The 25522-nt window shown below is 40.1% G+C and overlaps 1 protein-coding gene across 2 annotated transcripts in view; it reads right to left on the bottom strand.

Moving 5' to 3' along the window:
- Nucleotides 1-25522, bottom strand: part of SMG1 (SMG1 nonsense mediated mRNA decay associated PI3K related kinase) — a 93177-nt gene that overhangs the window by 19756 nt on the left and 47899 nt on the right. For both annotated transcript variants that reach the window (XM_023616260.2, XM_023616261.2), the window contains 24 exons: nucleotides 24516-24658; nucleotides 24164-24365; nucleotides 20919-21028; nucleotides 20068-20215; nucleotides 19531-19690; nucleotides 18671-18791; nucleotides 15217-15465; nucleotides 14597-14881; nucleotides 13070-13214; nucleotides 12822-12960; nucleotides 11586-11816; nucleotides 11294-11471; nucleotides 10605-10766; nucleotides 9831-10048; nucleotides 9371-9525; nucleotides 7656-7878; nucleotides 5234-5480; nucleotides 4591-4820; nucleotides 2905-3153; nucleotides 2255-2393; nucleotides 2062-2171; nucleotides 1722-1940; nucleotides 947-1137; nucleotides 54-226 (listed from right to left, as the gene is read on the bottom strand). In XM_023616260.2, coding sequence (XP_023472028.1) covers nucleotides 54-226; nucleotides 947-1137; nucleotides 1722-1940; nucleotides 2062-2171; nucleotides 2255-2393; nucleotides 2905-3153; nucleotides 4591-4820; nucleotides 5234-5480; nucleotides 7656-7878; nucleotides 9371-9525; nucleotides 9831-10048; nucleotides 10605-10766; nucleotides 11294-11471; nucleotides 11586-11816; nucleotides 12822-12960; nucleotides 13070-13214; nucleotides 14597-14881; nucleotides 15217-15465; nucleotides 18671-18791; nucleotides 19531-19690; nucleotides 20068-20215; nucleotides 20919-21028; nucleotides 24164-24365; nucleotides 24516-24658 — 4427 coding nt within the window. The remainder of the gene's footprint in view (nucleotides 1-53; nucleotides 227-946; nucleotides 1138-1721; nucleotides 1941-2061; nucleotides 2172-2254; nucleotides 2394-2904; nucleotides 3154-4590; nucleotides 4821-5233; nucleotides 5481-7655; nucleotides 7879-9370; nucleotides 9526-9830; nucleotides 10049-10604; nucleotides 10767-11293; nucleotides 11472-11585; nucleotides 11817-12821; nucleotides 12961-13069; nucleotides 13215-14596; nucleotides 14882-15216; nucleotides 15466-18670; nucleotides 18792-19530; nucleotides 19691-20067; nucleotides 20216-20918; nucleotides 21029-24163; nucleotides 24366-24515; nucleotides 24659-25522) is intronic.

Raw genomic sequence — 25522 nt, 5'->3', positions numbered from 1 at the left:
CAACTACAACACTCACATGCTCACATGTGTATCTAAAATAAGTCAACCCATACCGAGATCCATTTGTGTGCTGATCTCCTGAAGCAAGCTTGCGAGCTGTGTTGCTTCTAATTTATTGAATGCCGCCTGATAATGTGTTATCCACTGTTCAAACTCATTCAGCTTCACCTGGATTGCTTCCTGAACAGCCCGTTGCTGAGTCTGTAGTTGGGTGTGTTCAGAATACCTAATGGGGGGAAAATTTTTTAAATCATTTACTGTTTTTTCTTCTATGTACTTTCAGGACTCTGATTTTGCTCATACTGGAGCTGCTTGTTAAGTTCCTTTTCAATCTTGAGGGCACTACTCAAACATCCCTTACTTCTCTGGTTTATCCTGACGCCACAGTTACCTCAACTATACTCACAACATTTTAAACAAAACTCTACCACAGCTGCCAGGTTTTGAGTTATTCAAAGGTGAAAGACTGATGCTTGATGGATCTTTGCAGTCTCAGAGCCCCAGGCAGTGTTTGGCACATGCACATTCAAGTACCCTTTTCTGAGCACCTGCTCTGTGCAAGATTCACTGACTTCATCACTCTATTTAATGATTAAAAAACTCAGCAAAGTACGTGAAATAACTGTCGTTCTACAAAAGAATAAGGATTCAGATACAAACTACAGAGAGAAAAACAAAACTCATGTTTTCTGAATCCCAGTTCAGTGTTCTAACCACTATACCCATCTATCTCTCATTATTGCTCAAACATTTAAATCTAACAAAGCAGAAATTTAAGTGAATCCTTGTTTATTAACACTTTGAAACTGCAGTGCTTGGGAGAGCTTTAATCATTTATCTGACCTGCTCCAATAATTCTAAATCAAGTTGACAATGTCTAAACAAATATGAAAATTCTCCTTAATGGCATATATTTAGGAAAAAAGTGGTCACCACTGTTTTAAACCTGTGTTGCAGAGTGTGAGAAGGATGATCCACTCCTTCAGCTCCTTCTAGAAACTCTATTTCTTCCAGCAGTTTGCCTTGCAGTTTTTCCACATCTGTCAGTTGCTCTTGCAAGCTCAGGTATTCATCTAAGCTGCTGTCCAGCTTGGGAAGCACAACCAGCATCTCATCCCTATTCTTAAACCAGTTCACCTGTAAAAAGACACTATGTTTAGGAAGATTCTTACAGGGCCAACTGTGAGATATGATATCTGTCAGAAGGATCATGTGAGAAGGACATCTTACACATATTATTCTATTTAAGTCTCAACCAAACCATGAGGGGGTGATGGCATCACCCATGTTTTACAAAGATAACTAATGCATTCAATTTTCACTCAATTCCACAAGACCATGCAGTCACCACCATGCTACACAAAACAAGATTAGCAGCACTAGGGCTACGAGGATATTAAAATCAACACTGAGGGAGGCTAGCCAATTAAATGACACTTAAAATGGTCATTGATAAACACAAATCAACCTATTAAAATGGCACAATTTTTTTTAAATCATAACTGACCTCCTATGAATCATATACATGGCTATGTATGTCTTTGTATGGAAGCATTTCCTAATAAAAGACGACATCAAATTGCCCTATTGCACTGCTGTTTCAATATTATACATTACAGTCTAGCAAAAAAAATCTAGAAAAACAGTTTCACTCAACTTTTTTATGGACATGTAACTCTATTAACAGAAAGATGAGGATGACTTATGATCATTGGCTTCACCTTAATTTCAGCTACTCTGGAAGAAAAGAGGCTGCGGGTGATCTCTCGCTCCATCTCTCTCTTGCTCTGCTTGCTCTCCGCCTGCTGGCCACCTCCACCGTAGACGGCACCAGCAAACCCAGCCTCGCCCCCAGCTGTCCAGTCCACCAGCGGGTCGTACACAAAGGCCTCCAGCAACGTCAGCAGAGTCTCTCTGCCACGCCGCATAATATGTAGAACCTGTTTCCAGAAGAGTTTTAGTTTAAGTTTTGCCACACATTCTCTCATTAAAATGTATTTTTCATCCCAGGATTTGTTCCTGTAACAGGCACACTAGGAGGTGTAAAAGAACACAGCATACCTGCTCACATGAAAGCCTGAAAACACCTTCCACTCCAGTCACACCAAGTGCCGTTTCAATGTTCTGTGTCATTCGAAAAGGTACTTTCTCAGGAACTCTAAGGCTTTTACCTTGAAAACACAAATCATTATATTTTTTGTCCTTCCACTAAAAAAGATCTGACCCTCATATAAGAAGTCCACTTCGATTTTACCTTTTTCAAAGCAAACATTGTAATCAATGTGAACAACCTCTCCCGTCGTCATATCTATGAGAACATTATCCAGATGTCTATCTCCAAGGCCAATGATGTATCCGACCATAGACATGACTGCAGTAGATCTGGCATAGGACTAAAGAAGAGAGGGTGGGGGGAGACAAGTTAAACACCGTTAGCAAATTTCCTTCCAACACGGACTTGATCCTCTAAAATTTACAGACTTTCAGAATCCCACTCCCTTATTTCTAAATAAATAGCTGGCATTCCTCAGGGCTGCTTCATATCTTCACAGGGGCTCTGCACTAAGCAGCTGCATACAACACCATGGTCCTCCATTGGTCCTAGTCATTATCAGGATGCTGGATTCAAAAAACAAAACAACTATTCTTCAGTCTCCCTAGTTTTTCCCTTCCTAAAGTTTTTATCCTCCTTTTCACTTTATCCATAATGCCCCCTATTCTGCCCTCACACAGTCATGGCCATGCCTTATAAAAGCAAGTGTAACATAAGCTTCAAATATAGGCCTCAAACTCCCAAGTGTGGAGGGAGACGGGGGGAATGTGAGGAGGGTGCACAAGACAGACAAGACAGGAAGCAGGCAAAGAAACAATACTATGGACTACAGTCCAAAGCAGAAACCGTACCTGCGTGACTCTCCACCACTCATCAGGTGTGGTGCAAGATGACCAAAGCTCTTTAGCGAGGAGATTTGGGGGTGTGGCCTCCATTAACTCCTCTAGCACGGCCTTCATGACATGAAGAGGCCAGTCTCGTCGGGACACATCCAGACTAAGCCCAACTGCTTTCAAAGCTGGGCCAATTTTACTATAATACAGTTCACTAGGACGGGGTACAATTCCAGGATTCTGAGGAGTTTGGTAGGAATCTTGGGCCTTTAAAAAACATTTTAAAGGAAAGGTCAACTTTACTTAAATAAAGAGTTCTTTGAATGTAAAGGAATATTTTAAAAAACTGATTTTTTACTGGCATTCTCCACCTATCGAGCCATGCACCAAATAGCCGATTCTTCTGGACTATTCATCTTTCTTATGATTTACCTACCTTTCTCTTAATTAGGTATTACTAGTTTATTGAAAACTTGGCCTACCGTTATATTTTCCTGATGTTCCATTCAAACTCAATATCCAAGTCACGTTCTTCTTTGTAAAATATCATTCTGTCTAAGATTTATCATTGCTTTATGCACATACTTCACTCTTCACTGATACAACCGAATCATCAGTAGAAAATTAACAGTAGATCTTTAGACAGCCCTTCTCTACTTCTCATCTCTAGTTTACCCTTCAATACTTGTTCTGCAGTCTCCTAGTCCTACTTTTAAAACTCGACTCCTTTCAAACTCTTGCTCCTTCCCATACTTCCTATATTCCTAATTAGAATAATCTTCTTTGGCTAGATGGAGAATCCTGACGTGGAGACTGTATAACATTTATCTTTATATCCACAGCACTTGGTACTGTTCCCAGCATATACTAAGCACTCAGATACTTAGCTAAAATGAATTCTAAGTTAAATTCCTGCTGTAAATCAAAGTACAAATTTCACGGATACAAAATAGGATGCCACAGCAGTTAACTCTAAATATAACATTTATTTATATACTTAATTTAAAAGAACCTGGGTTTCAAAGCTGTCTCTTATTTACACAAATGTAATTTAAAAGACCCTTAGTGGGCTGGCCCTGTGGCCGAGTGGTTAAGTTCGCGTTCCATTTCGGCAGCCCAGGGTTTCACCAGTTCAGATCCTGGGCGCAGACATGGCACCGCTCGTCAGGTCATGGTGAGGCAGCGTCCCACATAGCACGACCAGAAGCACTCACAACTAGAATATACAACTATGTACTGGGGGGCTTTGGGGAGAAGAAGAAGAGAGAAGGAAAAAAAAAAAAAGAAGAAGATTGGCAACAGATGTTAGCTCAGGTGCCAATCTTTAAAAAAATAAAAATAAAAATAAAAATAAATAAATAAAAGGCCCCTAGTAAGCCCAATAAAAAACATTAAGAGGTGAAGTATCAAGTTACTTAGTGATTAACAACCACACTACCACCCTACTCATCTCCCTCCCTGTACTTGTGCAGAATAAGATTAGCTGAGTGTCATCATTTCTGCCTCATAAAACATTTTTTATAAAATATGCCTCAAAAACACTTTCCTAGACACCTCAAGCCTATTTCTTCTTTAACACTTATAAACTTACAAACATGCTCAAGACAATAAGCTCATAAATGTTTCACATAGAACAGAATACTTTTATATATGTGTTTACGCAAATTCACATAAAAGTACAGGTATATTTAAATTTTAACCAACCTTCTGTGCTTGTAAGGCAGCTTCTCGTTGTTGCCATCGTTTGTAAAGACCAAATAAGGGGGTGGCTCCATCCACCCACTGGATTAGTCCTGATCGTGTACCTAGTGGTGTTACAGAATAGTGCCGAGCGTGGAAACGAGGTGTTTCCTGGCGATTGATTGTAGCAAACATGGTGTTCACAATAGACAGGAACTGCATTATCCTCTCATCCAGATGCAAATCCTCCAACCCTGCAGAACCAGAGTTAAAGTAGCCAGAGTCAGTAACTAATGGAGTGACCGCGATGGGATGGGGCTGGGAATGTACCGATTTTCCGTATCCTTCTCAATTAGCAACAGCAGTCAAGAACTGATAGCCAAAAAGGCACAGTGACAGCATTAGAGAACATTCTGTTCAGTTGCAAGATGCGCGATACTAGCTTTACTAGCTGTACCTCAGTTGTTCTGCTCATACAAGTTCACAAGCAAAGGGTGGCGGGGTGGAAATCTCACTACACAGTCTCCAGTCACTTGCATTCAAAATCGCATAAGATACAGGATACTCCCAGCTTTTATGACACATAGAAATTCACCCAAAACAATCCTGTACTACCACACACACAAAGCAGTAACAATCAAACTAATGCTCTTCTTTTAACTCTCACCTTTGAAAAGATAAGGGTAGCTCTTCCCATCTGATCCTAGAAAGAGAAGCTTCTTTGGCTTGGTTTTCGTAGGTAAGATTGTGATGGTTCCTCCCACACTGTGGATTGTGACAGTGTCTCTGGCTGAGACTTCTCCAGGAAGAGCAATTTCAGTGTTAGTCATGGCAGCCAGCCATGGGCTGATTTCTTCAAGACGCAAGATGTAACTTGCACGTTTCTGTGCTCTCTGTTGCAAACTCAGCATTATCTATATTTACAAGATGGGAAAAACAAGTTTACATTATCATTACAACATTTATTTTCTTCCACATTCAATGTGATATAAAAGTAATATTAAAATCCCAATACAAATACCTCATATTCTAGTTCCTACACTGAATTTGATGTTATATATATCCAGGCCATCCTGGGAGGGGAAACACTGTTGTGTTGATATGCTCTAGGTAATTTCTACTTCGTTCAGATCCCTCCCTCTTCCTGTCCAAACAAGCAATGAAATCACACAGGTGGAAGGAAATCACTGCTGTAATCACAAAAGTCGGGGCTTATAGACTGATTCTCCACTGTTAAGCTATGTCTGATCAATGCCAAAACAAATCACTTCATTCCCTTCAACAGAGCAAAAGATACAGCCAGCTGTTGACTGCCAGGCAGACATACCCTTGGGAAGCCACTTGAAAACCTGGCAACAATTCATCACTCTGACCACTTGAAGTATGCAGAAAAACACACAATCCCTTCTAAATAACTCACAGGGAGAGGATCACATGTATAGCTGTGTCCTTGCCTGTAGCTAACTCAGTAATCTGCACCTGAATTAATGAACTCCGGGCTCTGCACTCGTGTGAAAAACTTTTTAATCAATCCTTAGCAAGCTTTGTTCAGAAAAGGAAAAAGGTAACTGGAAACACCCCAAGTATCCACTGACAGGACAACGGATAAACTGTGGTGTTTTCCCATAATAGATCGATGTGCAGCTATACACAAAACATGGATGAATCATGAAAAAAAGCCTGAGGCTGATCCATCAATAACGGAAGTAGTAAACACAGACATGCACACACAACATGATCCTATTTACATGAAGTTAAAAAACAAGCAGAAACGAAACAATAGATCATTTAGAAAGCTATCAGTAAACAAAAACTATTTTTCAAAAAGTAGGTAATGATTAACTCAAAATTCAGAACAGTGCTTGTGGACTTTTCAAAAATTTTACTTCTTCAGCTAATTTTTTTTTTTTTTTTAGCTGCACTACAGATAAAGAGGAAGGGAGACACACGTATTCATTTTAATTTTTTTTTTTTAAGATTGGCACCTGAGCTAACAACTGTTGCCAATCTTCTTCTTTTTTTCTTCTAGTTGTCAGTGCCTCTGGTTGCGCTAATTTTTTAAATTATTCTTTAAAATATACACTATCATCACAAAAATTTCTCTATGGCTTATTCATACACACACACAACACGCCACGCCCCCCCCCCCCCAAACACGGGTTTTAAAAAGTACTCCTATCTCCTCTTCTGTGCTTCTTAGTCGATTTACTGAGAAAGAGACAAAGAAGCCAGAAACTACTGCTGGCACGCAAGGGGAAAGGTCCCAGCTAGGCGCCACATCACAAACCCCGCCCCTCCACATTAGTGTTCTTGTCTTGTGCTTCCAGCTGCTTCCACTGAATTTAGCTGTTTGCATTTATAGTTAAAGTTGGGTGTACTTTTTCTCTCTGCACTGTATCTTTTAATAGTTTTCTCATTACTAAAGTTAAGTAAGGTAATCAGTTAGGAGCAATAAAGGTAAAGGATAGAGAAAAAAGGGATAAGGAAAAGCAAGAAAAAGCTATAGGTAATAAATATGCGCAACCAACTAATGGTGCCATTGCTATAAAAATACAAACCAAAGAAAACATAGCACTAAGGAGACCAGAACATAAAAGATAAGTATTCTCAAATATTTAAATACACTGAACATCCCCAAACAGTCTATGCAGAATTGAAGGCAAAATAATTACTTATAAAACTGATGATGTTATATGTGACTATACTGTCTGATAGATAATTTGAACACCCCCCCCCAAGAAAAACTATATAGGCACAACATTAAATTTCCTAATCTTTTACAAGAAGAACACAGCAGGCAATCAGTATTTAGCTCAAGGCCAGAGCCTCTTCCTTGGCTAATTTCTTACAATACATTCCGCCTAGTGTGAACCCTCTAGAGACGAAAATTTGCCACCCTAGGCCCACTCGTCCCCAGATGCTCAAAATGAAGAAAAACACTTTTCTCTAGGTTCCTTATAAGCAACTGGTCATAGGCCACCTTCCATAGGCTTACAAAGTCTTCTCTAATGTTCCAAGTAAGGCAAGTCCCCTTATTTAATCCCATGGGGAATTTCCCATTTTAGAAGCATTTTTGAGATTTTCTGTACCTCTTTAAACGGAATCCAGCTGCTTCCAGGCTTTGCGGGGTTTGATGGTGTCTTCAGTTTTTCTAGGGCATTCTCAATTGCATCACCATAGTTATCCTGAAACCACTTTTCATGTGGCGTTTCGGCAGGGGCCGCTGTGATGCTCCGTACATGCTCCAAGGCAAACACAATGGGCTTCATCAAAGCCGTGTGCTTCTCCCGCATGATTGCAATTTTCTCTTCTCTGACCAGGAAGACAAAGAATTTTATACAAACTAGGAACAATTTAAACATATCAAATGTAAGTAAACAGTATCAAAAAAGAAGTCAAAACATAGTAATAAATAGCGTTACAATTATACTTTATAATAGCTTTACAAAATTTTCTAATAGCTTTATTTGTAAAGCTAATTGTAAAACTAGTTTTGTAAGAAAGAAGTAGTTTCTCCTTTCAACAAACAGGGATGGGAAAACTAGATATTCCCTTGCAAAAGAATGAAGCTGGACTCTTACCTTACACTAGATGCAAAAAATAACTCAAAATGGATCAAAAGACCATAACTTAGGAGCTAAGACTTTAAAACTCTTAGAAGAAAACAAGGGGAAAGGATTCTTGAGACTGGATTTGGCAATGATTTCTTGGATATGGCACAAAGCACAGGGAACAGAAGAAAAAAAGATAAATTTTTTTATAAGCAAAATTAAACATTTATGTGTATTAAAAGACACTATCAAGAGTGAAAAGACTGCACAAAATAAGAAAAAAAATATTTTGCAAATCATATCTGATAAGGGATTAATATCCAGAATACACAGAGCTCCTAAAACTCAACAACAAAAAACAAACAAGCCAATTCAAAAATGGGCAAAGGATCTGAATAGACATTTCTCCAAAGGAGATATACAAATGATCAACACTGATCAACAGTCACATGAAAAGATGCTCAACATTCTTAGTAATTAGGGAAATGCAAATCAAAACTACAATGAGATATCATTGCACACCCATTAGGATGGCTACTATCAAAAGAACCAGAAAACAACAAATGTTGGTGAGGATGTGGAGAAACTGGAACCCTTGTGCACTTTTGGTGGGAATGTAAAACGGTGTGGCCACTGTGGAAAAGAGTCCTGCAGTTCCTCTACACGTTAGACAGAGAACTACCACATGACCCAGCACATCCACTGGATCACACACAATACCTGAAAGTAGGGACTCAGGGACTCGTACACCAATGTTCACAGAAGCACCGGTTATAAGAGCCAAAAGGCAGGAGCAACCCAAGTGTCCAGCGACAGATGAGGACATAAATAAAGTGTGGTACATCCCTACAATTGATGTTATTCAGCCATAAAAAGTGAAAGAAAGTCTGCTACATGCTGTAATATGGATGAACCATCAAAACATCATGCCTAGTGAAGTAAACCAGACACAAAAGGACAAATACTGTATGATTCCACTTATGTGAGGTACTTAGAGAGGAGAATGGCGGTAACCAGGGGCTGAGGTTGGCGGAAAGGGGAAGTATTGTTTAACGGGCAGAGAGCTTTTGTTTGGGATGATAAGTAAGTTCCGGAAAGTGACAATGATGATGGTGGCACAACACTGTGAATGAACTTAATATAACTGAATCAGACACTTAAAATTGGTTAAAATGACAAATTTTGTTATGTATATTCTACATTAAAAAAAAGAGGCAGCTTCACTGTCTGAGTAAAAGTGTATGGAAACATACTTGCGTAAGGTGTTGTTGTTCTGGACTCTCTTCACCTCGTCTTCCAGCTGCTGAATCCGTCTCAGGACGTACATGTGCTGCTGTAACAGAACTCCCAGCCAGAGCTCATCCCAGAGAACAGTGACCCTGCGCAGCTCAGCCACAAGCATCTGAACCTGCACACACGGCACATCCAAATGCACTCATCTACAAGACTACACACAGCACAGCTCTGCACACGCCGGAAACTGCTACTAAATGTGTGCATCTTTTGTTCAGTATCTAGAGAACCCTGCTTAGTGATTCTGCCCATCAATACAGATCTATAACACCAATTTTCATTATTCTAAAAGCTTTGTTTGGCAAATATTATTTCCATAACAGTTTTTATGGGTTTTGTTTATAGGTTGGGATTGTTGGGGTGTTTTAGGGGGCTTATAATAAAAATTGTTTACAAACGTATGAGCTGGGCTTTTTGTACCTGTAACACCATAGTTGGGTTTGCAGAGGACAGCTTATCCACAATTTTGCTGTAGCAATCCTGCATCATGGCTTGGTCTTCATTTAAGCCACTTTTAGGTTCATCCTTATTGCTATCTTGAGAAGCAGGGGGACTTCCTCCCTCACATTCAGAAACTAGCAATTCTTCTCCTTGAATATTGCCAAGTAAAGTTGGAATTGCAGAGGAAAACTTATTTCCTATAATGAAATGGGAGAATAAGGTATACTTTGGATGTTTCTTCCGTGTGCATATGTTGAGTTAGGGAAAACATCGATATCTCTTTGACTCCAGAGCATTCATTTAACTAACTGGCCTTCTGTGTATTAAATTGACCAAAGATCATAGATATTCTGTCTTTTTAACAGCTGAGCTTTTATATTAATATGATAAGCTAACAGAAGACAAATGGGGGAAAAGATACTAATTGAGTCTCAAGAAATAAAGTGCTCTCCCAGCCACAGTCCAGAACTTGGTTTCCATCTTTATCCGCCAGTCACTCGGCTCAGTGAACCTGAGAGAGCAACTCCGTTTCTCCAAGCCTTGCTGAGTCACTGTGAGACTGAAGATAATGTGTACAGCAGACGTCCTAGTGCCAGACACATAGTAATTACTCTCAGTCAATGGTCATTGTTCTTACTGAAAAGACTACAGACTCTATCAACTCTGGAACATAAAGCTCAAAAAAACTTACCTAACAAATATCATTTGCAAAATAATTTATACTTAAAGTAGCAGTACTTGAACATTCCATACCTGAAGCTTGCGATTCACTACTAAGTGATATGGTCCCCACTATTGCAGGATACAGTATGAGATGTGGGGAATCTTGAGCCACACGGCAGAGAAGGTTACAAATACTTTGGCGCACGTACACTTCAGGGTGGTTTAAGCGTGAGAAAAGCTGTGGAATAATTCCTTCAGGATAAGAAGAAAGAAAAATACTTTAAAGTTATTAAAAACTGTCAACATCGTGGATGCAAAAGGATAAAACCTGGTATGTGTCAGCATCAGTTCTAAGGGCCTCAAATTTCTCCCTGTGATAACAAAGAACCATACACAATAGTTCCTCATCTGTCAGGGTTAGGGAACAGAGCTATAATCAAAGTCCAGAGCAACCCAAACGTGTTCTAGAGAAATGTATTTTCTGCGAATACCTATAAAAGGCAGAGACAATTTTTACAAAGAGTATAAGAAATTTTTTGAAACTTATTTTTACCACTCTCTCCAAAATTTATTTTGTATATATAAGGCTTCTGCTTCTCAGCCTTCCGCTTCTCTGAAAGGTGAGAGGGAAGTGATTAACAGCAGTCCAGGGTGACCCAAGAACTAATGTAGCAATTCTGTAACACACTCAAGTAATAAACATAAAGCAGTCTGCTTTTTCACTGTCTTGTCTTTACCCAGAAATAATTTTTCCTGAAACACTTTATTTAGACCATCACCTCTCCAGGGAGCAGTGGGTGTTGTCTCCAAGCCGTGTTCCAGATACTGCCGAAGCTCGCCGGCATGCTTCACGAGCAGCCTGAGCAGTCGCAATGTGGCCATCACAATCACGTCATCAGTGCTCTGCTCCGCTCTGTGACTCAAATGCAGCCTTGGGTCATCTTCATCCAAAGGAATCTAAGAGCCAAAGACAAACAGAAAAAATAAGAAAACAAGTCAGAATACCGTTTTCGTCTACTAGGAAAGACATTTCAAGTAAGCTTTCCTAAAACACGACACTGTGCTACCTACCTGACCAGCATTGAGTTTAAGGAAAGTAAAATATGCACTGCAAGACAGCTTGTACAGGCTGAAGATTCTGTCTACAACCTTCCTCCACACTTTAATAACTCCTTCTGTTGCACTTTCGTCAAGTTCTGAAAGCCATGGGCAGCTTGATATTAACTGACGCCAGATAACATCGACCATGTCATCTTCCTCATTATCTTCACTTTCTGTTATCTGAAGCGTTATGTCTTCATCCTGAAGAAAAATTGTGCATAAAAGGCTATTATTTTCTCTTAACATAAACTGAAAAGGGAGAAATGTACATGATTTTCCTGTCATATAAAACACTTTTCTCATTTATGAAAGACCAAATTACTTCATACGTAGCGTTATACATGCTAAATCAATGCCAATATGCTTCTCTTTATGATATCTTTACTAACGTAGCTAATGAAGAAGAATAGAAGCACTTAACGCAGATGAAGGACTTTCATTTTTGGACTTTAAATGCTTCTAAGTCACAATATAATAATCTGCCTGGAGAAAATTAAACATAATCTGTTCAAAAGTCTGAGGCTGAACATACACAGTACAGTCCTGTACATGACACAACACCAGCTTGGGCAGACACTGAAATGCGCTGAAGTCCAGAGCAAGAACTGAATCAACACAGCTTAGCTCAGCAAAGAGAACTCAAACCTTTAAGTCCGCAACAAATACTTAACAGTTACAACATTCCAGAATTTGAGAGGGAAGGGAGTAAATCCTATAGATCATCTAACCCATTGGTTTTCAACGCTGGCTATATGATTAGAATCACCATGTGAGCTTAAACACACACAGACAGACACACAAACACAGACAGACAGACAGACGCATGCGCGCACGCGTAAACACACACACACACACACACACTCCACCCAGAATATCTAGGGTGGAACTCAGGGAGTGGCATATTTTAAAAGCTCCCAAGCTAGTGTTAAGAACCTAATTTCTGATCAAAAGAACAATTAAAAGAGAAATCTACTTTAAATAAAATGAACTTCACCTTTTTTAAGAGGGCTATAAGGAAATGACAATTTCTCAAGAAATTACATTCTTCTTAGAAAGATATTCTAATTCACTTCCATCTTAAAAATCAGAGTTTTTATTTGAAACAATATTTAATCAAGTACATGTGAACAGCTTCCTCAAAATCAATGAATGAGGACAGTGATCTTGACATTATTTCCCCCAAACGCTGCACCACGTTTTCCTTGCCTGAATTCCTGCTGGCCGACACACAGCCTGACCAAGAATACCATAGACTCTCTCTTTTTCTTCTTCAGTCACAGTGTCTGGAAGCAGATTTTGAACTTCAGATTTTTCTCTGGGCAGGAGACGAACACCTTCTCCCTGACTGTAAAAATAAACAAGTCATCAGCATTTTAGCTACCTTTACCATACCAGCAGACATTTTAAATCACTATTTTGCAATGCGTTAAGTAAACACATTTCAACATACATACCTGGCATTGTCAACAACCTTTCTGCCCCACCTGTAAGCCCAACTAGCCAACGCTGCCCAAGATTTGGCTACTTCAGGTGCCTGTACTGAAGACAAATGATACAACTGTCCCAGAATAAAGTCAGGTTCTCCAACTCCAATATGCACTGCATGGCAGAGAAAAAATAATGAAAGAAGTCAGCAATGTCACATTCATCAATTTCTAACAGCACTCTCATTAACATTTCAGGATTTTACTACTTGCAAACAATCATTAAGTTCCATAATATTACAGTACAGAACTTGATGAAGCACACGTTTGTCCTATGCTTTTCTAAAAGGCTACTAAGTTGAAATGAATTGCTCAACTTCTCAAGTCGGCTGAAAGTATCACCCTGTAAAACGCATCAATGTCCTTCACGACACTGTGTGGGAGAAGGTCTCGCATTCTGGATTTGAATGGCTATTTCCCTTATGATTAGATTCAGCTTAGATTTTCTGGCAAAATTAGTACATAGGTGATGAGTATACAACCCCATTCAATCAGAGATTCACAAGGTTAATATCTCTATTCCCAGCTTAACAGTGAAGAAACCGCCTGCTACCGTGCCAACTGCCAATAGGAAGATTTATACTGATCACAAGCCACATGCCCTATGAATATGAGGACCCTACAATACATACAATAGAGTTATTTTATAAGACCAATGTAAGTAATTAAAATCCTAGGCTTCACAACAACAAAATAAAGGTATATTCTCATGTTTTAGCAAAGAGGTTAATCATCTCCCAATCTGTGAAAACTGGACAAGGGTGCCTACCATAATAGGCACTCAAACACTGAATGAATTAACTACCCTATTTATCGGGTACCATTCTGTTACTAGCACCAGTGTTAGGAAGTGAAACTTGAATCTTTCTGTAGTTTCTGTGCTCCACTAGTCAAGGGGACCACAGGCTACTATTTTGTATCATTGTTGCTCCTTCTGGTATGAGATGGAATTTTAGATATTGGGGCCAGGATCTGGAACAACATCTAAGACCATAACAGCACCACGAATTAGGAAGGTGGGAAGTATGTCCAGGAAGAAGAGTGGCATTGGACACTACAGAAATGTGTTTTAGGGGCCTGCCCGGTGGTGCAGCGGTTAAGTTTGCATGTTCCATTCTGGCGGCTCGGGGTTCACTGGTTTGGATTTCGGGTGTGGACCTATGCACTGCTTGTCAAGCCATGCTGTGGCAGGCATCCCACATATAAAGTAGAGGAAAATGGACACAGACGTTAGCTCAGGGCCAGTCTGTCTCAGCCAAAAAAAAAAAAAGAGGAGGATTGGCAAATGTTAGCTCTGGGCTAATCTTCCTCAAAAAAAAAAAAAAAAAAGAAAGAAATAATGCTTTAGCCACTTCCAGGCAATATAATATGCTAAATTTCCATAGAGACACTTTTTGTGGCAAACTATAGCCAGCATAATATCGTAAACTTTAAAAGGGGGGAAAAAACCACTTCTAAAATTAATATTTTAAAGCTATCAAGAGAAAGAAACCCTACCTGTAGATTCACTCTCGATCCGAGGATACTCTTCTTCCATAGCGTTAACAGATGGCAGTTCTATTAAAGTGAGTATGTTTTTTGACAAAGTAGAAAGACTTGTGAAGTTCTGCTGTTGCTGAGCTCTGTAAACCTGTTTCAGCTGCCCTGAAATTTCTTTCCATTCTGCCTGGATCCATTTAGCCAGTGTCAAAATTGACTTGGCAACTGCATATTCAGCTTTGGCAGACTTGCAGAAAGATATGGCACAAGAACTCAACATTTCCATTGCGTGTGTTGACTGGCCTATAGAAAACCAAAATAGCAGCCCTTAGAAAAGCCTTAAAAGCAAATGATGGATATCTTTGGGGGGTAAAATAATGAATTTTTAAAAACATGTAAATTCAGTGCTAATCAATGCTGTCTAGAAACATCTCTTTAATTACTAAAATTACTTCTTTTAAAAGTACTAAATTATAGAGCTAAGTCAATTACACATAATTTATTATTCAGGACTCAAACGTTCTGCAACAGTTGAAAAAAAATCATCTTTTCTATTACTGCTTTACACCAACACAGTGAACATTCATACACGTGATTTTTATTATAGTCGTGTATTAACCATAATTCATTTCACTAACCTGCTGTATACAACAATTTGGTTTTTTCAATGTCAAGTTCAGGTCCCCATTTTTCGTCCACTTGACCTTGAGAGGAGAGCTTTTTAAAATGCTGGACTAAGTCCTGTGCAGTGGTGGTCTTTCCCAGCTGAACCTCACTACACTGTGCCAGCAGTCTTGTTGCAAGAGACACATTCCCGCGTTTTCTAGCAAATTTTGCTGCTGTTAGACCTAATTCCATGAGATGGCTTCTAATTGGAACTGTTTGTTCTGGAAAGAAGAAAACGTTTTATTAGTCTGATTGGTCCAGTCCCAGATTGCACGGAAACACAGCCAAAAAATTCTTCCCCAACTATTCCCTTCCCCACCCTCTCCCTAAATAAAGATAACTCATTTTTTCACCATCTTTAAATCCCCAGCAGCTAGCATAGTGCTTGGCATACAATGAACAATAAATGCTTGTTGAAATAAATGTATACAAAAGTAAAAATCAGTCACTATAAGAAATTAAGTTTTGAGTTTCTGCATCCTTTAAGGAAAGGGCCTAGGCCAAAGGGTGGGGAATGAGGGTAAGGCTGGACAGACCATCCTCCCTTCCCAAGGGAGTGCCCTCTGCCCTTCTGCCATGCCACTCTCCCCTGGTTTCCTCCTCCCTTCCTGAGTGAGTGCCCTCTGCCCTTCTGCCATGCCACTCTCCCCTGGTTTACTCCTACCTTTCTCGAGAATCCTTCTCAGTCTCCTTCTCATCCACTACCCATCCATTAAAACTGGTGTTCCTCAGGGTTGGTCCTAGGCTCTCTACTCTTCTCACTCTGCACTCTCTCCCTGGACAATATGATCTGCTCCTGTGGCTTCAATTACCATACAAATGCTGATGACTCTTGAATCTTTATCTCCAGCCCAGACCTGACACCTGAGTCTCACCTGCCTACCAGCCACCTACACTCAGGTATTTCAAGGGCACTTTAACCTCCGTCAAGTGGAATCATTGTCCACCACCCTCCAAACCTTTTACTTCCTTCTCCTGTTTTCCCTTTCTCAAGGAAAGGCACACGATCAAGCTGCCTACCTGAGCAGGTACCTGGCAGTCATCTTAGACTTTCAACCCTCATATCATATCTGCTTTTTCCTGTCCCTACTGCCGCTACTTTGGTTACCTTTACCAGGGACTTCACCCTAATTGGTCCCTTTGTCCCCAGTTGTCCTCTTCTAATCCATTTTCCAATCTGCAAGTGAAGTAATCTTACACGAAGGTAAATCTGAACAATTAACTTCCCTTTGATGGCTTACCACTGCGCTTCTGACAAAGCCCCAACTCCTGGATTTGCCTGGCAAGACAGTGCTACCTTGCATTCCATTCCAATCTCAATCTCGCCCAGCTTCATCTCTTCCCACTCTCCCTCAGGCGAAATGAGTCATCTAAGAATTTTTCATTCTTTCCACTGGCCTTCTAACTAAATCATTCTGCCTTCTTTCTCATCTCTACCTCCCTCAGGTGTCAACTTAAACGTTACTTCTTTCCCAAGTCCTTTTCTGATTTCTAGGATTAAGTCAGTACCCACGTTGCATGTTGTTTTAGCTCCATGCATGTACACTTCCACTCAACACACCACAGTGCTGTCCCTTGTTTGACGTCGGTCTCTCTGCTAGACTCTAGGACCCTTGTGATCTTAGGAATGCAGAAAACAGGTTTGTCTTGTTCACCACTACATCCCAACTTCAAGCACAGTGTCCGGCACAAAGCACACACTTGATAAACACTTGCCAAATCAAGAAAGAAAAGTGAGGAGGAGTGGAGTTCTGTCTCCCAGTATTCCTGCTGGCTTACTGACTTGTGCTTCACAACTTTAAAACCTGTGCACTATGGGAAGCATGAGAAGGGAGATGATGACATTTGCAGCCCTTTTCTATGCCATGCTCTGTGTCAGTGCTTTTATATGCCTTGTCTCACCTCCAATAATCCTTAGAGGAGTCTCATGAGTGGGGCAATCCCCATAACTGACAAGGAAAGTGACTCAGAAGTCTAACGACTTGCCCTAAGGTCCCTCAACGTGCAAACGTTGGGCTAAGGTTCCAAGCCCAGGTCAGTTTGGCATTAAGAGTCCAGGTGAAGTCAGTTGCCAGTAATCACTCTGCAGTGCAAGGCCACATCCCAGCATTAGCTGACTTCAAATTTAATATCCTCTGAGTAATATTTAATTTACTCAGTAACCCCAGCTGCCACATTTTCGACTAAAATTCTACAGAATTCCAGCAACTTTTCAATTTTAGAGCAAAATAATATATCCTAACATCCCTTTAACATGACAGATAGTTCTTTCTTAAAAATGGAACTTAAACATAATTATTTATACAAATACTAATTCTCTTAACTATTCATTTGAAGCATTTAAAAAAATTTAACATTCACAGTACATTACATCTGATTAAAAAAACTTGTATCTCGAACACATAAATAACTCTTACGACTTCATTAAAAACGGGTAAAAGATTTGAACAGACACTTTACAAAATAAGATACACAATGGCCACTACGCAAATGAAAAGATGCTCAACATCATTAATCATCAGCAAAAGGCAATAAAACCACAATGAGATACTACACACTCACTCCAGTGCCGGAAGGAACGTAAACGTACGACCACTTTATAAGAAACTGCCAGCCTGTTTTGCAAGTGAAACCATGTGACCCAACAGTTCCACTCCTGGGCATTTACTCCACAGAAACACAAACATATGTCCATACAAAGACTCGTACGTGAATTTCACAGCAGCTTTACAAATAAAAAATTCAAATATCAGTCAAAGGGTCAACAGATAAACAAACTGTGGTACATCCACACAATCATTTCTACTCAAAAATAGGAAGGGTCGCACTACTGATATATGCAACATGGGTGAACCTAAAAATAACCTGCTGAGCAAGAAAAGCCAGACACAGACACACACAGCATCGTATCTTTCCATTTACACAAAACTGCAGTAAAGACAAGTCTATTCTACAACGATAGAAAGCAAATCAGTGGTTGCCCAGAATGGGGCAGATGGGACAGATGACTGGGAAGAGGCATAAGAAAACCTTTCAGGGGCCAGCCTGGTGGTGCAGTGGTTAAGTTTGCACGTTCCACTTCAGCAGCCCGGGGTTCGCCGGTTCAGATCCCGGGTGCGGACATGGCACCGCTTGGCAAGCCATGCTGCGGTAGGCATCCCACATAGAAAGTAGAGGAAGATGGGCACAGACGTTAGCTCAGGGCCAGTCTTCCTCAGCAAAAAGAGGAGGATTGGCAGCAGTTAGCTCAGGGCTAATCTTCCTCAAAAGAAAAAGAAAAGAAAACCTTTCGGGGCAAGATAAATGTTCTCTATCTTGATTATATTGGTCACACAGGTGAAGACATGTCAAAACTCATCAAACTGAACGCTTACAATGTGTAAATTATCTCTCAACAAAACTATTTTAAAAAACCAACCTAGTTACCTTTTATTTTCTCCAACAAGTGACTCTGGTACATGGTATATCTTAATGCCTGCATCCATGGCCTCACATCATGCTGCTTACATGAACGCAAAGCTTCGCTGAAGAGTGGAATGAGACAGTCCTACCAGAGAAAAACCAAAACTATGTAACGTAAACAGGCTTCTATGTGTTTGTAGACTGAATTCAGATACATCCCCATAGGTCAGCTACTTCAGCTCGATTCCAGGTTTATCCACTAAACTCTCCCCTTCTCGTTATATCTTCTAATCCACAAGAGGAAAAGGCACTCTAAGAGAAAATTTTTGTTTTGCCAAAAAAAAAAAGAAATCTTTCAGAATACTAAGTCTAATTTATGGATATACTTACCAACATAGTAGGCAAGTTTTTATAGAAAATAACCACAGCATATTTACTATAAAGCAGAAGCTAAATTACAGAAAAACAAAACTTCTGCTTTATAAACAGATTCTCAAAGATCATAATTCCCTTGGGAAGGGCCTATCTTTGGTTACACTTTATCCTATTTGGGAGGTGGAGAGGGTATCTTGTTTTAGTCAAATCTAAAATTTATATCATCTTTCCAGGGAAAATATATTTATATACACCAACCCCTATCCTCACCCCCCCAAAATTTTTAAATTAGCCATTCTTGACATTATGTACCTTAGATTCTTCCATCTGCCTCACATATTTCTCAAGTGAAAATCTGCCTGAAAATGGCATTTTAGATTTCTGGATTTACTAGCTTGTCCAACAAATGCTACAAATGCTATTTTAAAAACTCACAAACAATCTTTGTTCTACATTAATGTCTAGTGATGTTCAGAAGACTATCCTGGTAAAAACACACACATACTCACCTCTGTTGAAAGTCTGTTAGAAACTGTGTTCTCCAAAGCAGAAGAGCAATACAGCTGTAAGGTACTGAGAACGGGCAGAGACTGTGAGACTGTTAAAGTGGAAAGTCTCAGCGGTCCAACAGCTATGCGGGAGGTTTGCTTCAAGTACTTTACCACGTTTCTGAAACAAAATATTTACTGTTAATTAACAAATGAGGTTTTCAACTTGTAACCACTGAGTATCCCACTGAGTAGCAGTTTGTTAAGGTGCTGCCATGCTGGCTTCCAAAGCAGAGGAAGGCAGAGGCGCAGCCTGCTCTTCAGCAAATGACATAAGCAAGTCAAGGCATCAGCTCTGGGGAGAGTTCACATTTTATTTAGTTTCAGTCTCAGTATATACTGCAAGTGGCATTCACACATCATACGACTCCTACAGCTAAAATGAAGCTATCATGACTGGGGCTGCAGTGATGTGACAACTGCCTCAGCCCAGCAGAGCACGCATATCGACCCCACGGCACACCTAAGGCACCCTGACCTCCCCAGCACTGAGCTTACTCGGTTATAGACTGCCACTTCTGCTCCTGTTCCACATGGTCCAGAGCAGTTGCCAAGCAAACAGAACTTCTCAACAGCTGCACTTCAATGGACTTCTGAAGTTCCCTTGGATCGGGACTTAACATGTTAGGAAGCAGTTTTTTCATATCTACAGAAGTTAAATTTAAAAATTAAATAAATCCATTAAGTTAATTTGATTTTAATGCACAAGAGTGATACGATATTTTGCCAGCATTAAAAAATAATCACCAATAAAGACCTCCTTTCATATTTATATTCAACCAGCAGAAGACTATGTTTAAGCATTTCTGATAATATAAAATTTATACTGCACATAAAATTATATCTCAGACCCCAAAAATCAGTTGATTACAAAGGCTCAAAGATCACTAAGTCATCTACTATTTAAAAGGTCAAATCTAGACCTACTTGGGCAAATCTTACCGAATTTCGAATATCAATGCTAACATACAGAACACTCAAATACTAACTTTAGTGAAATATTTTACAAAACGTTCCAGTTGTGATAAAGAACTTAATTAATGAAAAACATCAAGTCAAGCAAGACCAATACCTAGTGTAAACATTACTAGTACTTTTTCAAACAGAATGGCTAATAAATCTCAAAGTATTACTGTAGCCTCTTTTTAGTTTGCTTAATTTTAATTAAACTGTTTTCTATCTGCCAAATCAAATGTAAACAGAACAGTCCTAAATCTGTTGCTTCACATGGGACTCTGCCCCAAAATAAACGTACAACTTCCAGATTTTCCAGTAAATTATACTAAGCCAAACATTTTGAACAACTTGTCCATAAAAATATTTAATTTCAAAATTATCATCTCAAATACCTATTTTTTCTTTTGATCCTCCAGCAAGTAGATTGATATTTTCTCCTGGTAACAATTCTAACTGCTCAGTACATTCAACAAATTCTCCAGACTCAAAACTGCTCAATGATCTGTAATTAAAACATTAGTTAGCTTGTATTACACCCTATCCAGTTTACAGAACCATTCAAATAAACAGAACAAATTCTAGAAAAAGACAGCATGGTTACACAGTATCTTTTTGATGCAGTTCCTTCCCTGTGGGCCCCCTTTGTATTTTTATTTTTAAGTTCTGACTACCATCTTAATTAGCACTGAAATGGGAGTGGCAAACCGGAAAGGCCCAGCGATAGACTTTCAGTTTAGCAGACTCATCCCCTCCATGTGTCCTTCCTCTTTTTGCAGCCTGTTGTCCCTGGGCCTGTCCAACAAACTGACAGTAGACTTCTGCAGGGCAACATCAACATCTACTCCCCAAGCTACTGCTCAACTCCCTGCACGGCCTCATCCCTCACTGAAGCATAAGCTTCTGTAGGTCTCCTACGCTATTATCTCAATCTTATGCCCTGGTCCTGCCTTCTTTCACTGCTGGCCTCTCGCTCTCTCTCCCTTTCCCACTGTTTCAGGAAATCTCTTTCTCTTCTTTCAAAGAATTCTTCCTTTCCATCTCCTCTCCTTATCTGAAAATAGAGACCTCTGAAATTCTTCCCTCTAGCCTTAGCATCAAGGCTAGGATAAGAGGCCCCATCCTCCTAGCTCCCCATGGCCACTTTCAGGTCCCTTACTCTGTTCTCACTCCTTTCACGTCTGCTCTCTAACAACAACGTAGTTTCTCAATCTCTCTTTTCCACTAATCTCTCATCTTTTCCTGTCCCTCTCACCATGTCCTCTCCCTTATATCTCAGCCTGAATCCAGCACTGAAAATGTACATCACTTGACTGTACTTGCTTCCACCTTAATAAGCCCCAAGCCTGGATCAACGTAACCATCAGCTTCTCAGGTGAGCCATAATTACTGGGCACTGACCAGCTGTCGAGGTTTGGGAACCAACACACTTATCACTTCTGCCACCACAGGGTCTGAGTCTTCTCCAGTGACAGGCTTCCTATGTGCCCACTATGATCTACGATGTCCTCACACTTTCAGCTAATGACTGACTCTTCAGGAAAAAACACACAGGCTTTCATTTCATCTACCTTTAGCTCCAATCCACCACCCACTCCCAAAACTGTCTATATCTAACTTTAACTGCTTTCCTTGATGCAGAGAAAAGGTAGGGTCCAGTTAATCCTTCAATCAATGGTCTTCATCCTGTTTCTTCACCTCTGCTTTCTAGTGGCTCCTTCCCCTTGGTCTAAAAGAACACTTAATCTCTCCAACATTTAAATAAACACACAATATTCTCCTGCAGCCACAGCTTCTCCTTGACTTCAAAAAAACCTCACTACCCAATTAACATAACTGAAGCTCTTCATTTTCAAACTTCTCCACCACTCAACAGCATTCAACCTGGTGCTGCTCCTTATCTCTACACAGCTCTTCCTGCTTGTAGTCTCTGGAGCTTCCGACAACACTGACTACTACAGCCTGGTTCTTCTATATCTGAGACTTCCTTCCTCCACATCTCTGTGTTTTCTTCAGCCACTTCTTCTCCCATCCCTTAACAAAGATGCTCAAAAGGATTCTGACCTTGGTCCTCTTTCCTTTTCACTTACTCTTCTCCAGAGCCTTATCTATTCTTTGGTGGCTTACAAAGTCTCTGGAGAATAAAGTGACAGGAAAGAGGGCCTTTAATTATCACCTTTACACAAATGATCCCCAAATCTCTTTCTAGCTTAGACACTTCTTAATTCCAAATCCAATTCTTTTTTTTTTTGAGGAAGATTAGCCCTGAGCTAACTACTGCCAATCCTCCTCTTTTTGCTGAGGAAGACTGGCCCTGAGCTAACATCCGTGCCCATCTTCCTCTACTTTATATGTGGGACGCCTACTCCGTGCCCATCTTCCTCTACTTTATATGTGGGACGCCTACCACAGCATGGCATGCCAAGTGGTGCATGTCCACACCTGGGATCCGAACGGGCGAACCCCGGGGCAGCAAGAAGCGGAACGTGCGAACTTAACCGCTGCACCCCCAGGTTGGCTCCCCAAATCCAATTCTTAATTGCATACTCAACAACCCATCTGCCCGTTTCATATACACCTTAAACGTGCCTCATTGTTCTCTGTGTGTTCCTACTTCAGTTAATAGTATGTTTTCTCCTCCCTCTACCTCTGCCCCCACAAATTAATGGTCTACATGGTTCCACTCTTGCCCCCCACCTCCAGTCTCCTCACAACACAGCAGAGTGAACCACTGACAGATCATGACATGCCCCCCCCCCCGTTTAAATCCCACCTAAGATTTTCTATCTTATTAGGAGTCAAAGTCCTTTTCACAGTTCCCACCTTTATCTCCTCTTATTCACTCTGCTCCAACCACACTGGCCACCTAAGAATTTCCAGAACACTCCAAGCCCATCATTCTTGCTTCAGGTCTGTTCTCTCAAGTCTGTGTTCCACCAGCATCCTGATGGCATTCCCCAACCTTGTATTTTTGCCTGTGTGTCTCCCCATCACTAGAGGTCAGCTCCTCAAGGGTCAGAATGTGTGTCTGTTTTCTCCCTGGCTGGTACGCAGTACATGCTCAGTGGAGAAAGGACTCATTAACCCATTTGCTCACTGGAAGCTGGATCCTCAATGGCAAGGACAGCTACTGACCCCTCATCGCCCCAGCCAACTGTCTAGGACACAGCCAGTACTCAAATTTTGAATTAAGGGATTAACAACGAATAGAAAAACAAGGAGAAGAAAAAAAAGATAAAAGAAATTTAATTTACAAATGTTCATAAACTCCGCCTTCTTTAGAATGGATGTGTTTGACATATTCAAGCCTAATTTAGAAACAAAACCATTAAAATGTGATCCTTTCTAAAGCAGTGACAAATTTCTCTTTATATACATTTTGGTTTTAGAATAGGCTCTGAGGATCCATACCAAACGACCATTTCAACAGTCAGAAGTCCGTTTTCCCAGAGCATGATTACTCTCCTCACATCTAACGTTGGAGTCATCCTTAGCATGGTAGTGTTAGAACTACAACCATCTTGCAATAGGAGATATAACCAATTTCAGTATTTTTCTGCCACAGAGGAAAATTTTAAAGCTACTGCAATTTTGCTTACTGGGTTACGCATCATAATTTGTAAGTGAACAGAAGGCTTACTTTACGTAGTTGAAGTCAGCTTTCAGGCTGAGAGAAGTAGTGCTAGCGCTCTTCTTCAAGTCATGGACAGCGCTCTGCCATTCCTGTACCGCAGCCCAATCAGCAACTGAGACGTAGCACTCACACGCTTTATTTCCCAAATAATTTATAACCTCAGGGGAGGAATCGGTTGGTTTGGACAGCACAGTTTTTCTGGATTCACCTGAGTAAAAGTATTTTATACATAGAGAGAGACAGAAATCCAGAGCAATTATGAATGATTTCAAAGACCACAGAAATCTAAAAGTACACAGTAAGATCATTGGTACAAACTATTTTACTACAACTTTTTACTTAAATACTGACTACTCACCGTTTAGAGAATGCTTGGGGCTGGCACTGTTACGTCCAGCATTGGCCAGTGTGAGGACAGATTTGTCAAAGCTGGAGATGCAGCAATCGATGCCTGTCATGGCACAAAGGTGCTCCTGGTACTCCACAGAGGCCTTCTCAAACCTTCAATACAAATTGAAAGTCTTATTTTTAAATTATCCACATATTTCATTTCCAAAAAAACTAGGAAGACTGAATTACTCAATAAATTGAGTTGAGACGAGTTAATTACTTTGCGTGGGGTTGGGGTTGCACAAAATTAGATCTCTTCCTCATAACAAATAAAAATAAATTTAAAGATTGCTAAATGTTAAAAAAAAAAAAAAGAGCATAAAATAACTAACAGAGAAAATTGGTAAGTATCTGATCTCAATGTTTGCAAAGGCTAAGTAGAAGAACTAAATACAAGAAAAGGATCCATAAAGTACGAGATCTAATGACATAATAATTTGAAACTTCTGGGTATGAAAAACATACCATAAACATTAAAAAAAAGTTACAAATGAAGAAATTAGACAGCATCAACAATCTTGGTGAGTAATAAAATCTCACAGATCAATAAAGGAAAAAAACAAGAGGCCAAAAAGACACAATCTATGTTTTTAAAAACCATAAATGGTCAATATAACATATGGGGAAAGTTCTCCTATTCATCATTAGTAAAGCAATGTAAATTAAAACGAATATTTTCCCCGCTGAAGGTGGTAGGGTCCTTGTTCCTCAGTGGCCCTCAGTATCACAAAGGTGAAGGGGAGAGGTGACTCTCCTGGTCGGGATAGTTAACTGGAAGCGCCTTTCCTGAGGGCACCTTAGTAACAGCATGTATCAGAAGCCTATGGTCTAGAGCCTTTCTTCTAGCGGATCAACTTGTAGGGATGAATTCAAAGAAAATAATCAGAACAATGAGCATAGAATTAAGTGCCATGGTGTATTAAGATTAGTACAAAACATCAGAAACAACCTTACTGTCCAACAATAAGGGATGTT

Source organism: Equus caballus, chromosome 13 (genome assembly GCF_041296265.1).
Source record: "Equus caballus isolate H_3958 breed thoroughbred chromosome 13, TB-T2T, whole genome shotgun sequence".
Taxonomy (NCBI): domain Eukaryota; kingdom Metazoa; phylum Chordata; class Mammalia; order Perissodactyla; family Equidae; genus Equus; species Equus caballus.
The sequence above is the reverse complement of the archived record's forward strand: the minus strand, read 5'-3'. Positions and strand labels throughout refer to the sequence as shown.